This window comes from Camponotus floridanus, unplaced genomic scaffold (genome assembly GCF_003227725.1).
Source record: "Camponotus floridanus strain SB8 unplaced genomic scaffold, Cflo_v7.5 scaffold45, whole genome shotgun sequence".
In the NCBI taxonomy this organism is placed as follows: domain Eukaryota; kingdom Metazoa; phylum Arthropoda; class Insecta; order Hymenoptera; family Formicidae; genus Camponotus; species Camponotus floridanus.
Genome location: NW_020229603.1, coordinates 66,379 through 81,117, shown reverse-complemented (window position 1 = coordinate 81,117; position 14,739 = coordinate 66,379). Strand labels below are relative to the sequence as shown.

The window sequence follows — 14,739 nt, the reverse complement described above, 5'->3', positions numbered from 1 at the left end:
AGTAATGGATTAATAATTTTTATTAACACATTTTAGTTTATACAAATGACATATGACATATATTTGTAAGTACATATTTTGTAAAAGACATTAACATAATTATGCAACATATATCACTGTTTTATGTATCACGCATATCGTCTATAGATAAAGACAATATATAAATTCATTTATGTAAAAAAAATTAGTAATTATATGATTCAAGTATAATAATAAAAAATGTCAACAAGCTATGTAACTTTGCATAAATGCAATTAAACAGAAATATAGTACTATAAAGAAATATACATGACACAAAAATACAATATATAAAATAATGTAACAGTAATAATAATGAGACTATTAATGATTAGTATATAAAATATAAATTATCATTCGTACATACACAGAAAGAGAAGTAAGTAACACATATCACGAGTACAAGTATCGACATTAAAAGACAATCCGACAAACATTTTCACAAGACACATTAAGCGAATCTCAGTCACAACTGTAATTAAAATTTGATTAATATATAAATACATGCGATACGTAAGAGAAACGATATCCGACACATTTATTGAAGAATTACACATTATGTACGTTATTTGAAAATTTCCTACCTATATAAATGTCGGTGATAGAAATGTAAAACGATCGCGTAGCACATTCGTTCTCATTCGAAAGATCGGTAAGGAAAGCTCAGCGCGCACAAGTTGACCTCTAATTTATTAAGGACGGAGCTGTGAAGGTCAACAAACACGCATGGCCGGGTTGATATGACGGCAATCTGTTAACGGATTTTAAATTATGAATACTCTTTTAAAATATAACATGCGTAAATACCACATTATGCGCAATTAATTGTGATGTAACTTTTTAAAGAGAATATTGCAAAGATAATCGCACTCTTCTAAGCGACTGACATGACAAGACATGATTTCCTTGGCTTTTTTAGGGCATTCTTTTATTACGAATTTTCGTACGCAATAAAAAGCGCACTTTTGGTTTGAAGAAAATTTCACAGATGCGTTCAAAAATTTGTTTATCGGGTAATGCAACCTTTGATCGACCAATTAGAACAAAGAAATCTTTCCCATTGGACATTCAAACGATACTCTCCTGACAAATAAATTTTCGAACGCGACCAAAGAAAATCTAATTTTGGCGGAAAATTTTAAAGTTAATTGTTATGGAAAAATAAATAAAGTTATCAATCTTTATAAAAAAATAATAATAAATAAAAACTAAACAATATATTAAATTTTAAAATATAATTTTGACAATTTTCGGTACGTGTGGAAAAATCTATCTTGTGTATATTAAATGAAGAATCGATTGGGAATTAATAATAGTAATTATTTTTTTCGATCAAGCTTTCTGAAAAGAATCGTAACCCGTGTCGTGTAATATTGCGCATAAATTGATTTTTTATCGCTTTTGCAAGCAACTATAGCGACAGAATTTCTAACCTCAACGTGATATTTCCTCAGCGCGAATAAATCCGATTGCAACTCATAATAAAATATTTTTCATATATAATATTTATACATATATCTATCTGAATTAATACGTACATTTCGATAAAACTGACGAAAATTGTATCCTTTCCAGAGTTCGTATCTAAACAATAATAAATGTTATCTATTGGAAATATTGTAATTTCAATGGTTTCATATATTTTTCAATGTTCTTTATTATATTTATATTTTTTCCTTTATATAAAAATTTTCATAAAAAACTTAAATATATATCGCGATGTCAGTAACTGTATCGATGTGCGCTGCTTCTTTCCTAACCTCACTCACATTGACATTTAGCGCCCTCACGTAAAATGATGGGAGTCTCAGCGAGGGGTGCGATACATATGTAACGTGCGTTATTACGCTGATCGACACGTGTGATTACGTCGGCGATTAAAACGCACTTTTAATAATTTAAACGATAGAGCTTCGACTCCACGTCGCTAATTACGAGCGATATCACGAATTAATTATCGTTATCCTTGTCATTCGAACAGCGCGTTCGCTGTCTCTTTACAGTCCTTTTCAAAATGGCAGCTACGGACGAGCTGAGTAAGTATTTCTCGGGAAAAATATTCGATAACGTCGCGAAATCTCGTTCCGATATTCATAATCGGATCGTAAATTACACGTCGCGTTAGCCGTCAATCCTGACACGAATGACGACGAGCGCGAGAACGAATATTTGTCCGTAAAGTGCTCGAGAGACAATTTCGATTGTCATGCTGCACTTTGATAAAAAAACGGCTCCGTAAAATGTAACTTTTTTTGGTAAAATTACGCGTGAATTTTTATCTCGTTCGATATTTTCCTTCCTTTCTCTCCGTATATCTTCGTCACGTGCTTGCAACTGTCAAATCTCAATATCTACGTTTACATCCGATTGATTAATTTCGATTCAACAGTTCGTATGACAGCGTTTTTCGTGATGTATAACTTTATATATTTCGATGGCTTCGTTACATTGTTGAAATAATAACGCGGATCGATAGGTCTACGTATGCATTTATATATTTTCTATATTTCTCTTGACATTTCTCTTTGTCTTTATAGATGCATAGAACAAATTGACATATATCGCATAATTGAAAATCTTATTATTTGTTTTTTACGATTATGTTAATAAAAGAATTTGGATACTATAAGGTATTGATTTTTGTTTTATTTAGCTTTGCTCGAGCGAGTATTCCTTCGTTTGGGCTCTGCAGAAACAGATGAACAGTTACAGGCATCAGTCTGTAAATTTTTGCCTCCTGTATTACTCAAGTTATCTAGCGGACAGGAAGGTGTTAGGAAAAAGGTGATGGAATTGTTGATTCATATAAACAAGAGAATAAAGAGCAGGCCTCAAGTACAACTACCTGTTGAGGCATTACTCCTGCAGTATCAAGATCCATCTGCTAGTTCGTTTGTGATTGTACGTTGGATATGTGCTGATTGTTATACTCTACAAGATTGGAAAAAAGAACACATAATATGTATTTATATAATTGCAGAACTTTACAATAATATATATAAAGTTAGGATATCCTCGAATGGAAATGAACAAACAAGCAGAATTAGTTCCAAGTGTATTAAATGCTATTGAAGGAAAACCATTGTCCCATCAAGACAGGTATGCTTATTAAATAAGAAATCTCCTAGTTATAAATTACATTGATTTTTATAAAGGAATTTTGATACAATTTATATTTTGCTTGTTATATATATTTACATTAAATTATTAAAATTTATATATTTTAAATTAGTTTTAATTTTAAATTAAATGTTACATGTATCAATATGTTATAGTATATGTTATTATGTATAATATATTAATATGTTATAATATCTGGTGATGTTACAGTTTAATGCTGATTATAATGCCAGCATTGGGACACATTAATATACCAACGGATCCTGATAAACGAGCATCTCTTTTAGGTTTACAAGATAAACCTTATGTTGCTAAGCAACTTATAAACTTTATGCTCGATATATTATTGCTACCATATGGGTAAGATATATTTTTTGTATTATTTTTAAACAATCATTTATACTTATTAATTGTGTGTATATGTATGATATATTATTAGGTCTGTGGGACAAACAGAAAATCAACAATCAGGTCAAACTATTGATTTGTCTCAGTTTACTGTGCCACCAGGTTTAAGCGATTATGCATTCAAAAGAGTAATAGGTGAAAACCCACCAACAGCAGAGCAGCTTGAACAAATAAAGTTGGGCATTGTTAAGTTTCTTGCTGGTGGATTTTTTCCAGATGCAGATATTCTGATACACTTAATTGTAGCAGCAGCAGATACTAGATTTAGCATTGCAAATATGGCGGATCTAGAATTAAAAAAAATTGTCGGGTGTGTGTACAAAAACTGTCATAATATGTTTATCAGCTTTGAGCATATCATAGATTAAAGATCTGTAATTTGTAGCATGATTCTCTGTTTAGGACATTGGATTGGTCTTCGATGCAATTAGCAGCTCCATTATATACATTATTTTTGGGTACTGATGCATTAGCTACACAAAAAGAGGTAAAACCCGAGATGAAGCGACATGCTGCGAGCACTCGAATTCGTCTCAAGCTTTTACAGTATCTTTGTCGTGTAACTAAGGCGGGTTTCATTATACCACCATGTATACAGGTAAAATTTAATGGCATGTGAAAAATATATATATTATTATGTGACATAAAAAAAACAATTTTTTTTTTCAGGTTGTTTTTGATTCACTTTATGGAAAGAATACAAATGCAAAGTTGAAATCATTGGCATTGCAATTTACATCAAATATCGTTCAACAGTAAGTTTTACAATTTAGTCTCTAATATATTTTTCTTTATTTTATTGTCTTTTATTTACTGTGGGAAAAATTGATAAATTTTTAATTTTATTCTTTAAATTACTTTATTGGAAAACGGATTACATTTATTTGTGCAATATGTAATGTATTATTAACTGTGTTTTATATTATTTATCTAGCAATATATTATAGCTTGTTTGTATAATAAATTGTATTTAATTTTAAATTTTTAAGCTGCAGTCTTGTACCATTAGCTCGCGTTGCTGGAGTAATTTTGAATGGTATGATAAAATTGCTCTCTGAGGGTGATGATGGACATAAATCAATGGCATACACAGTTATTGGACAACTTGGTCAAAGAATACCATCTTTAATAAACAAAGATTTGAGTTTATTACACAATTTGTTCGACACTCTTGTATCTGTAAGTATTCAATTTTATATAGATTACATAATGGCATATTGTGAAAAGAAACATTATATATGTATATATTGCTGATATTCAAGACGGATGGCGAATTACGACGAACAGTAAGAGATGCATTAATTTGCGTTACATCTGCGTTCATACTGAACAAAGAGGATGAAAGCAATATAGCTCTAATGAACGCTCTATTATCGGTTCACATTGAATCACCAGAATCTAGTGTAAGGCATGTATCGAATGCAAATTATTACATATTGTATTTATTGCATTATATTAATTTCAGTAAATTTTATTTTTAATTTTATGTTTGTCACTGTTATCTTGCAAACAGATTTGTGGCAATGCATTATGCTGCAACTGTGTTTCCACCTGATGACGCTCCCTCTCGATACCTCTTATTGTTAGCATGTGGTGATAACAAACACGAGATAAGTACAGAAGCTATGAAAGCGTTATATGGTGTCGTGCACAAAAATGAGGACGATCAACAGATTAATAACAAAATATTGTTACCCGAATTTGTGAAATTAGTGAGTTATATTTACTCGAAAATGCAATCGAGAATGCCTGCGAATAGCGGCAGAAATACGGACAAGCAAGTTCTCCCATACAGTGTTACTACATTTTCTGAAGTAAGTTTTTTAAACAGATTACTATACCCATAAATGAGGCGACAATATTTTTCTATTAATTAAATTTATATTTTTACAGATTATTACTTACTTTCGCGTTTGTCTCGCCAGAAGTGCTAATATTCCCGCGCGAAATGAACCACTACAACATCCTTGCGAACATACTCCGTTGATTGGGCGATACTTGGAGAAATTATACAAGGATCAACCAGAAATACTAAATCATTATCTTGATATGATTTTGCTCCTAAGTCATTCTTCTGCAGGTGAGAAATAATTAGACATCACATACACAATTATAATTACACAAAACATATATTGTACTTCAAACACATAATATATTGTACAACAAAATTTCAAGTTAAATGTGATTATTTTGTTATAGATCAAATTTCTTTAAATGCATTATTGGAAGTACTTGGGTCTGTTCCTCATTATATAGTAAAATCCTATGAAAAAGAATTGCCTTGGCTTCGGTCCTTACTCACTTCTACTAAGCAAGATGTACGACAACTAGCTGCAAAAATATACGCTGCTATCACCGGCTATTTTCCAAATAATGAATTTGAAAAGCATGTTTCAAACATCATGGATATTATGAATAAAAAGAATTTGGAAGCACAACATGGCGCATTAATGGCACTTACTTACATGATGGAAAGAAATTTATTGCAACAGCGAAATGAAAATAAAGATTTATGTAATTGGAAGACTTACAATGATATTGTGAAAGCAATATGTACGTATTAAATATTAAATTATATATTTAATATATTACGTACTTGTTTTATATATATTTGAGATATTCTTGTCATAGGTACAAATCTTCGCGATAACACGACGCTATTAATGGATGCTGCTATTCACGCCATTGGCGTCTTAGGAAAAACATATTCTTTGCCCTTGCCAATGGAAGGAAAAAATGATTTGAATAAGAAAGCGATAGTAGAAACTCTCTTTTCTGCATTATCCAATGCTAAGTTAAATACCAAGGTTTGTGTTCTAAATACAAATAAATACATCGTATAATTATTTAATATTTATAATGTTACATGAGAATTTATTCTTTCCTTAGATGAAAGAGAAAGCTGCCCTTTCACTAGGATATTTGTGTGTCGGTGAATGTTTTCCGCATACCACGGAGATTGCTAACAAAATCATAGCAACAGTCAAAGAGGTACATATCCTCAACCAAATTTGACCAATATTTATTACATATAATAAAACACAATATAAAATAAATTTGATATTTAACACACAGACGAAGGATATTGAAATCCATTTAATTCTGGGAGAGGCTTTGGTTTGTTGCGTTCAAGCGCAAGCTTCATCAGAAGCAAGAAATGCCTGGACAACTCTACCCGCCGAACATGTTGTTCCATACAGTAAGGAAAGCGATGAATTATTAATTCATGTATTGGGCGAATTACTTAATGTATATCAAGTGCCTCATCCAAATTTGCGACAGGTATCTATATTACATATTTTAAAGGGATAAAGTAATTTTTCTTGTATTAATAGCATGATGTTTTTTAAAGGCAGTATGTGTGTGGCTATTTACACTTTTGAAACACAACATTCAACGAGAATGTATTAAAGAAAGATTGTCCACTATTCACCATGCGTTTATAGATTTTCTTTCAGATGACAGTGGTAAATAAATATAAACTATTTTATTATATTCAGTTTTATTATTATTATTATTTTTAAAGAAATATAATTTTTTTCATCTTATAGATATAGTGCAAGACGTTGCTTCAAAAGGCCTTAGTTTAGTACATATTAACAGCAAACAAGAAGAGCGTGATGCTTTAGTATCTAGTATATTAGATCAGTTTACACAGGGTCGTAGGACAGTGCAACAAGTTACCGCTGATACAAAATTGTTTGAGGAAGGTCAATTGGGAAAAAGTCCATCTGGGTAAGATTAAAATTATATAACATATTTTCATGTTGTTTTAAGATTAAAATATTTGTTTTATAATAAGGATATTAAATACAAAAGGAAGGATATTAAATATAAAAATAATATAATCTTTTAGTGGCAGTTTGTCAACGTATCGAGAAATCTGTTCCCTCGCGACAGAATTGCAAAAACCCGAGCTCGTATATTATTTTATGCATTTGGCAAATCATAATGCAATATGGACATCCAAGAAGGGAGCGGCATTTGGTTTCGCAGCGATCGCTAGTATCGCGAAAGACGAACTCAATAAATATCTACCAAGTATTATACCGCGATTGTATAGATATCAGTTCGATCCTACGCCTAAGATCCAACAGAGTATGACCAGCATTTGGCGAGCTGTCGTTCCTTCAACATCGAAAGCCGTTAGTAATATATATCTGTCAATAATGTATAATACTTACGTATAATGGAATAAGCATAAAGATGTTTTTTTTTATATATCACCATATAGATTGAACAGTATCATAAAGAAATATTGACTGATGTAACTGATAATCTAACCAATAATGAGTGGAGAGTACGTATCAGTTGTTGTAATGCTCTCGCAGATCTTTTAAGGACAGCAAATGTTCAACTCAATTTCGCTGAGTGCGGTCCGGAACTGTGGAAGAAATTATTTCGCGTGATGGACGATATTCACGAAGGCACGCGATTAGCCGCGACAAACACTGCTAAGATATTTAGTAAGGTATGTCGCGAGTTTTTTTTAAATAATAGTGATCTATACGTAATTATATGATTTTATATCTTTTGTGAAAGATACTTATATTTTTAATTTTACACACATTTTACAGATTTGCATACGTCATTGCGATTTCTCGCATGGTAATGCGGGTAAAGAAGTTATTCAAGCGATATTGCCCGTGCTGCTTGACATTGGGATTACTCATACCGTGGACACGGTGAGATCCATTTCATTGCAAACGGTATCTCAACTCGTATCCACGGCAGGTGTTTTATTAAAACCGTCGCTGGTCAATTTAATACCTTCATTATTGGAAACGATTGGTGAATCGGAGAATCCTAAGCTTTCATATCTAAGTAATGTGTGCGGTGGGACAACGGAAACGCAGGAAGCTGTCGATAATCTCAGAGCCAATATTGCCAAGGGCCATTATGCGTCAGATACAATAACAAAAGTATTCTGATTCATTTAGAAATTCTATTTCTTGGAGACAAATTTGATAGAATTTGAATATTTATTTCTTTTACAGTGTATCCAATATATCGATGCAGATGTACTGAAGGATTTAATGCCAAAAGTAATAGATTTAATCAAATGCAGCATAGGATTTGGAACAAAAATTGCTTGCTCGCATTTTGTAATTCTTCTCAGTACACATCTGAAGTTAGAATTGCAGCCATATAGCGGTTAGTAAATATATTTTAATTTCAAGAACATATGAAATACAAAATATTATACGTTAATTTAAGTTTAATCTAATTTATATATATTTAAACTATTATCTCTTAAGATATAATACTTACATAATACTTTAATATATATTTTATACAATTTTTATATAATTTTTATTTAATTAATCATTTATATTATTCTCATCTAGCTAAAATTCTATCTGCCTTACTTAATGGTTTAATTGATCGTAATGCTGCTGTGAGAAAAAATAATGCAATTTGCATTGGCCATATAGTTGGCTCGGCTAAAGATTCTAGTCTGGATAAATTATTTAATACTCTAAATACATGGTATTTAGAACGTGAAGGTACATCCAAATTCTAACTATATTCTTTATTTTGAGTAATGTTATATTTGGTTTCATAAAATAACAAAAAATTATAAATTTTAGATGATGCAATAAGATTAGCAATTGGACAAACTTTGCAATCCATAAACAATTATAATCAAGAGAAATTAAAAAATTATCATAAGATAGTGATTCCTCTTACATTTTTTGCAATGCATGCAGAGAAGGTACCAGGTTTGTATTCCAGTTATAATTATAATTTATAACTTATTATTTATGTATGTAATAGTTATTAAATATGTAAATGTTATAATTTATTACTTATAAATATGTTGTATTTTTTTATATGTATTGCTATTTATTAGGGAATGAAAACACTATCGAATTATGGACTGATCTTTGGAACGAAATAACTCCCGGTACCGAAGCGGGAATCATGCATAATCTGCAAGCAATAACCGATATTTTACATACAACTCTTAAATCGGCGTCATGGACTACAAAAGTGCAAGCTGCAAATGCGGTTCATACTGTTGCCTTAAAATCAGGTCATAATATCGATATAGAAGCCAGAAATACTTTATTAAAAATACTGACGGACGGTCTACGTGGCAGAACATGGGATGGAAAAGAGCGTTTATTAAACGCTCTCGCAATGTTAGCGTGCAATAGCAAGTACGTATGTATAAGATATTCTTATTTTAAACTTTATAATTATATATAGATATGTTAAATTGTGTGTGTATATTTGTCAAATATATATGATAATTACAGAGAAGTTTTAAACGCGGATACTGCACTGCTAGATACAATTGTGTTAACACTATATAGAGAAAGTAAAAAAGAAAATGTTGAGTATCGTCGAAGTGCTTTACAAGCATTTGCTATGGTATTACATGAACTTGATATTGATAGATTTACAGAGACATATGAAATTGTACAGGAAATTTTGATTAAGGTGAGTTGTATCAAATATTATAAAGAAATAGCTGTAAATATACATGCTATATACATGCTATATATATGTGCTTTATATATTAGATATCTGATAAAAATAATGATGACGAAGAAGATACTGTGGAAGAAAGTAGAAAGAAAAAGGAAAATAATATAAAATTGCAAGAAACAGTTTATGAAGTACTTGGGAAAGCATGGCCCTCTACCAAAGAAACACAAGGTTAGATATTTTAACAATTTTGTGTAATTTAATTAAATGTAGAAATATATATTCATAGCTATGTTTTGAATACTTTTTGTTTGCAGACAAATATTGCATAGAATTTGTAACTCACTGTCAAAAAGTACTGCCAAATAGTACGAGATCTGTACAAGTCACCATTTTGATGGCATTAAATCTCTTTGTGGATAGACTTGTCATATTAAAAATAAATAAAACAGAAATATCATCAAAAGATAAAAAATTATTAGATGAGATAAGTGATAGTTTTAATAAAATATTATCATATTGTATAAGTAAGTATATACATTATAAAAATATAATTAAATATATGTAAATTATGTAAGTTATTCTATAATCGATAATGTCATATATACTATAGTACAATTTTTTTGGAATACCTTTAGATTTGTATGATGGAAATGCATTTTCTTTTTGTAGATATTTCAAAGTTCACCAGAATTAGAAAAGAAGCATTGAATATAGTTCTTTCATTAGGGAGAAAGATGCGTGAGTCTAATAATGATGAACAGCTTGACAAGATGACCCGCGTTTTGAAAGAATTCTTGCCCGATCTAGCAAAGGATAATCAACCAGAAATACGGACCAGAGTTGTTGATATTAAGGAAATGCTTAAAATTTAACTAGCCGTGCGTACCTTCAAAGTATATCCTGAATCGAATTTACGTATTCGCTCATGTCGCATATTGTCGTACAGTTGTTGGAGCGATAATAACAAGCAAAAATTCTGATAGCTACGGTTGCGTGTTTATTTAAATATGTTAATGTAGATGTGCCTAATATAGTGTTATATCGCTTAATAAGATGTAATTTAAAACTCTTGTTCATAATATTTTTCATTCACGCCCATATATTATACCTCAGTAATGATCAAACAATGTTACAAAGTTATCGTTTAAATATTTAATTCTTATAAAGATTTTTATTTGACATTGTTTCTACTTATATGTCGTATTGTATATATATAGAATTATATATATAGACTTAAGAATTAATCTCGACATGTTGCGATTTAAGTTTTATAAATATTCAGTTATTATTTGTAATTTAACATTTTTTTCTAACTTTATTGAGATTCTAAAGATTTTTCTCAAAAATGATCGCGCAAAACTTAATTCCAAGATTATTTCAACCTCCAACCTCCAACTGCACGAAAAAATACTTATATAGCATGTATCTTTTTTTACAAAAATCTTAAATTCTTGATATGACTATGGCCTATTAAAATCGAAATTTCTTTTATTGCAGCAATACACTAATAAGAAAAAGTTGTCTTCCCTTTTCCAACATAAACAATTTTTATAAGTTGTGTTCACGAGATTAATTCAAACTGTTGTCTGAAATGCTCAAAGATTTGAAATAAAAAATAATAGAAGATAAAATTTTATTTAAAATCATAACAAAATAGATTTTAATCTGTAAAAGAAGAATCTATCATATATTTTGTAAGATATGCAGGGAAATGGTAGAGTGAAGTCTATATGTGTACAATTCTTGGACAACTTCCATAAAGATACTGGTAAGAATGCAAGTAACAATTCAAAGAAATGATTAAATATTTCATATTCAATTATTCACAGAATATACAAAGTAACTTTTAATGCTTTTAACTCTATTTATGTTGTTTTAGTATATATTTATTAATTATTTTTTTAAATATACTTTTATTAAAATGAGTATAGAAATTTCCCTAGATAAATATATGACTAATAAGGCGAATTCTTATGTAAAGTGTATATATGTAGTCTGATAAAATTTATATAATTATTGTAAATAGTTTTTTTTTTTTCAAAAATATTTAAATATAAATCAAGAAAGAATCTCTTCTTATAAAAGAAGAGTATTTTATTTATTTTTATACATATACTATTACAAGATTGAATATGTAAAATTATTAAAAAAAACTTAATTATACATTTTGAACATACACAATATGATGACCATAAGTATAAAGATAGACTAGAGGTATGCTGTATATTTTTTTTATTATATGCATTGTATATATTCAAAACGGACAAAATAATATGATTAATTTAAAAAATGGCCAATGGATCTTCAGTCCATCTTTATATGTGTATGAATATTATACTAATTATTCATATTGTTTTTTCAATTCTTCATATGTTTCTTTCAATTTTTTTAACAATATTGATTTTCCAGGGCTCTGTTTCGATTCGAGATTTTCCTGAAGCGTTTTTAATTGGCATAGCAACATATATACAACTTTTGCAGGCTGGGTCTCTATGAGCATAATTAATAAGAAACAAGCTCTGTTAAATTCTATCCATTTCTGGAGATCTTCTAATGTTAAATGTAATAGCAATATTCTACCAAAAGTAGGTTCATCCTCTTTCAATAGTTCCTTATCATTTTGAATAAGTTTCTTCAACATCACATGCAACCCAGGATGTTCGATCAAACTATACTCCCTATCATTTTCCTTGATCTTCCAATTTACATCGACGATAAGCTTGGCAATCGATTTGAATGCAGATACAAGTTTCTCCCCAGATGCTACTTTTAATACCGCTAAAGTAACCATAGCTATAGCACTGCCGGATAACCACGTAACTGTATTTGCGTTTATAGCATCAAGAAGTGGATCGCGAATCGCTTCGAAAAGTTCTTTTTTCCTAATATCGGCTGGTTTCTTGCTTATCGAATTGTTGTCGCCTTGACGTAAATATTCTACAATACTTGGCGGAAAATAATGAGAGTCTCTTCTAGCCACGAGATACAATATTACGTGTCTTCCATACACATTTTCTGCAATATCTGTTAAATTTTCTTGCAATTCGACCAATATTATTTTCTTCATTATAACTGTGTCATCTATAGAATCGAAAAGCGCTAATAATATTATGTAACCGTGTTCGGACATACAAATCGTCTTTACATTCCCTTTTAGAGTTTTCATAATAACTTTTCTATCTTTATTATTGCCATGCCATATACATTGCACAGCAATCTTCGCTCCTATTTTCGTTCGTGATAGCATCACAATGAAACTTCGCAGCATAACTATCAATTCATTTCTATCTTCTATCGAACACACACAGAAGAATTCCCATAAAATTGTATGCAGTAGAGTAGAATTAACCAGACCTTTATTTAAAATCCTAATCAAATTCGTTTTTACGGCAGATAATGTAGCCATTTTCATATCTTTCGCATTTTCGAATACATCCGATAATGATTTAACGTCTTTCTCTTTTGCCTGCTTATATATGTCTCCATAAAATTCTTGCTTAAAGTATAATTTATCGACGTCTGTGCACCAAGTAGAGTATGTGAAATCGACGAGAGGAGCAGATACATTATGACTCATTAGTTTGACGATATTACCGTAAAACGTATTGATAACGTCATTCTTAATATCTCGCGAACCATGTTTTAAAATATTTCTAATGCAGTTTTTTGCATATTTTGATTGCAACATCTGAACAATGAATGGTTTTATTTCATGAAATATAGCCTGTCGAACATTTGCCTCACAGTATTTGATCATGCATTGAATAATTCTTGACATATCGTGTGTAAATATCACGTTGCTGTAGTGATTCTTCAACATTTCATGTAAACTCTGAGTTAATTTTATTCGATCCTGCGATGTGCAATCTAATCTACGTAACTTCTCGCTAATCTGTTTAGCTTGTATAATTTTATCAAATATTGTGTCATTATTCAATTTTTTAGCTCTGCGTTTCTGTCTGAGCTCTTTTCTTTCCTTTTTCAATTTGAGCCAATCTGTTTTTTCAGTTGTTGCGTTATTTCTGGCAGATTGGACACTTTTTCCTTTCGAGTTTTCTGATTCCTTGCTTTTAATATTTTGTTTAAATGCATTTTCTAACGAATCTATTCTCTTAGTTATTGCAGTATTATTTGCCACTCTGCAGTTTTTTCCCTTTGAGCTTTTCTTTATAAGAGTTGCCTTTACATTATTACCTGCAAAAGTAATAATTGTTATTTTATTGTTATATTTTTTTCAAGTTTTCTTTCTTCTTTTATTCTTACCTGTAGGTTTATTATCTAAAGGCTTCTCAAATCTCACTTTCTTCTTTTCGCTATTTGTTGTTTCTATACCATTTTTTGTTTTTAAATTGTCAGTATCTAAATTCCTTGCTGTTCTCTTCATCTTTAAATGGAGTTCTGAGAAATATATAAATATTTAAATTATTTTTCTTAACAACATTAAAGAATTTACGAAGAAATACCATTTTTTTCTACCTCCAAACGTATAAAAGTTTTATTTTACCTTAATCTAAACTAACCTCTTAATGCGCAAAATGTGATCTTCAATCAAATTTGTCTTAAGAAGAGTAGCAAAGCAACTTAATGTGGACTATTAACACAAGATATGAATAAAAAATGACGATACAAGACATTTGAATAATAATCTAAAGAATGCTTCATAGAAGGTTCCAGCTTTGCGATCGTCTACAAGATCCAAAATTACACCATGCGGTATTTTCATGCACCTGCACTGCACAAGCTATAGGCTTATTC

At 30.2% G+C, this 14,739-nt stretch overlaps 2 protein-coding genes across 4 annotated transcripts; one reads left to right on the top strand and one right to left on the bottom strand.

The window, feature by feature from the left end:
- The first annotated feature begins 1,838 nt into the window (after window positions 1-1,838).
- Window positions 1,839-11,781, top strand: LOC105249352 (proteasome adapter and scaffold protein ECM29). Of its 2 annotated transcripts, XM_025411930.1 has the most exons (29): window positions 1,839-2,054; window positions 2,672-2,919; window positions 2,999-3,117; window positions 3,349-3,498; window positions 3,578-3,856; window positions 3,949-4,144; window positions 4,216-4,301; window positions 4,536-4,725; window positions 4,809-4,954; window positions 5,060-5,360; window positions 5,440-5,626; window positions 5,746-6,099; window positions 6,178-6,353; window positions 6,436-6,537; window positions 6,622-6,828; window positions 6,899-7,013; window positions 7,098-7,281; window positions 7,403-7,691; window positions 7,781-8,017; window positions 8,124-8,468; window positions 8,544-8,700; window positions 8,895-9,053; window positions 9,138-9,269; window positions 9,401-9,710; window positions 9,810-9,993; window positions 10,077-10,212; window positions 10,299-10,508; window positions 10,654-10,862; window positions 11,482-11,781. In XM_025411930.1, exons 1-28 carry the CDS (start codon window positions 2,033-2,035, stop codon window positions 10,854-10,856), a joined length of 5,424 nt encoding a protein of 1,807 aa, XP_025267715.1. In that variant the 5' UTR covers window positions 1,839-2,032; the 3' UTR covers window positions 10,857-10,862; window positions 11,482-11,781. The 2 variants fall into 2 exon arrangements, with proteins under 2 accessions (XP_025267715.1, XP_025267714.1); XM_025411929.1 differs by lacking the exon at window positions 11,482-11,781 and having other exon boundaries at window positions 10,654-11,058.
- A 379-nt stretch (window positions 11,782-12,160) lies between these two features.
- LOC105249353 (pumilio homolog 3) lies at window positions 12,161-14,739 on the bottom strand. 2 transcript variants are annotated; one of them, XM_025411911.1, is made up of 3 exons: window positions 14,489-14,739; window positions 14,248-14,382; window positions 12,161-14,178 (listed from the first exon to the last, which is right to left on the bottom strand). In XM_025411911.1, the coding sequence occupies exons 2-3, from the start codon at window positions 14,366-14,368 to the stop codon at window positions 12,326-12,328; spliced, it is 1,974 nt and encodes a 657-aa protein (XP_025267696.1). In that variant the 5' UTR covers window positions 14,369-14,382; window positions 14,489-14,739; the 3' UTR covers window positions 12,161-12,325. The 2 variants fall into 2 exon arrangements, with proteins under 2 accessions (XP_025267696.1, XP_011253059.1); XM_011254757.3 differs by having other exon boundaries at window positions 12,162-14,178; window positions 14,505-14,739.

What these genes read in the sequence shown, in the direction of transcription:
- LOC105249352 (XM_025411930.1), top strand. Translation starts at nt 2,033, where the DNA reads ATGGCAGCTACGGACGAGCTGA. An exon ending in GAATTAAAAAAAATTGTCGG is followed by an intron (nt 3,857 to 3,948) that starts GTGTGTGTACAA and finishes TTCTCTGTTTAG; the next exon opens with GACATTGGATTGGTCTTCGA. An exon ending in GTGTTACTACATTTTCTGAA is followed by an intron (nt 5,361 to 5,439) that starts GTAAGTTTTTTA and finishes ATATTTTTACAG; the next exon opens with ATTATTACTTACTTTCGCGT.
- LOC105249353 (XM_025411911.1), bottom strand. Translation starts at nt 14,368, where the DNA reads ATGAAGAGAACAGCAAGGAATTTAGATACTGACAATTTAAAAACAAAA. An exon ending in TTTAGATAATAAACCTACAG is followed by an intron (nt 14,179 to 14,247) that starts GTAAGAATAAAA and finishes TTACTTTTGCAG; the next exon opens with GTAATAATGTAAAGGCAACT.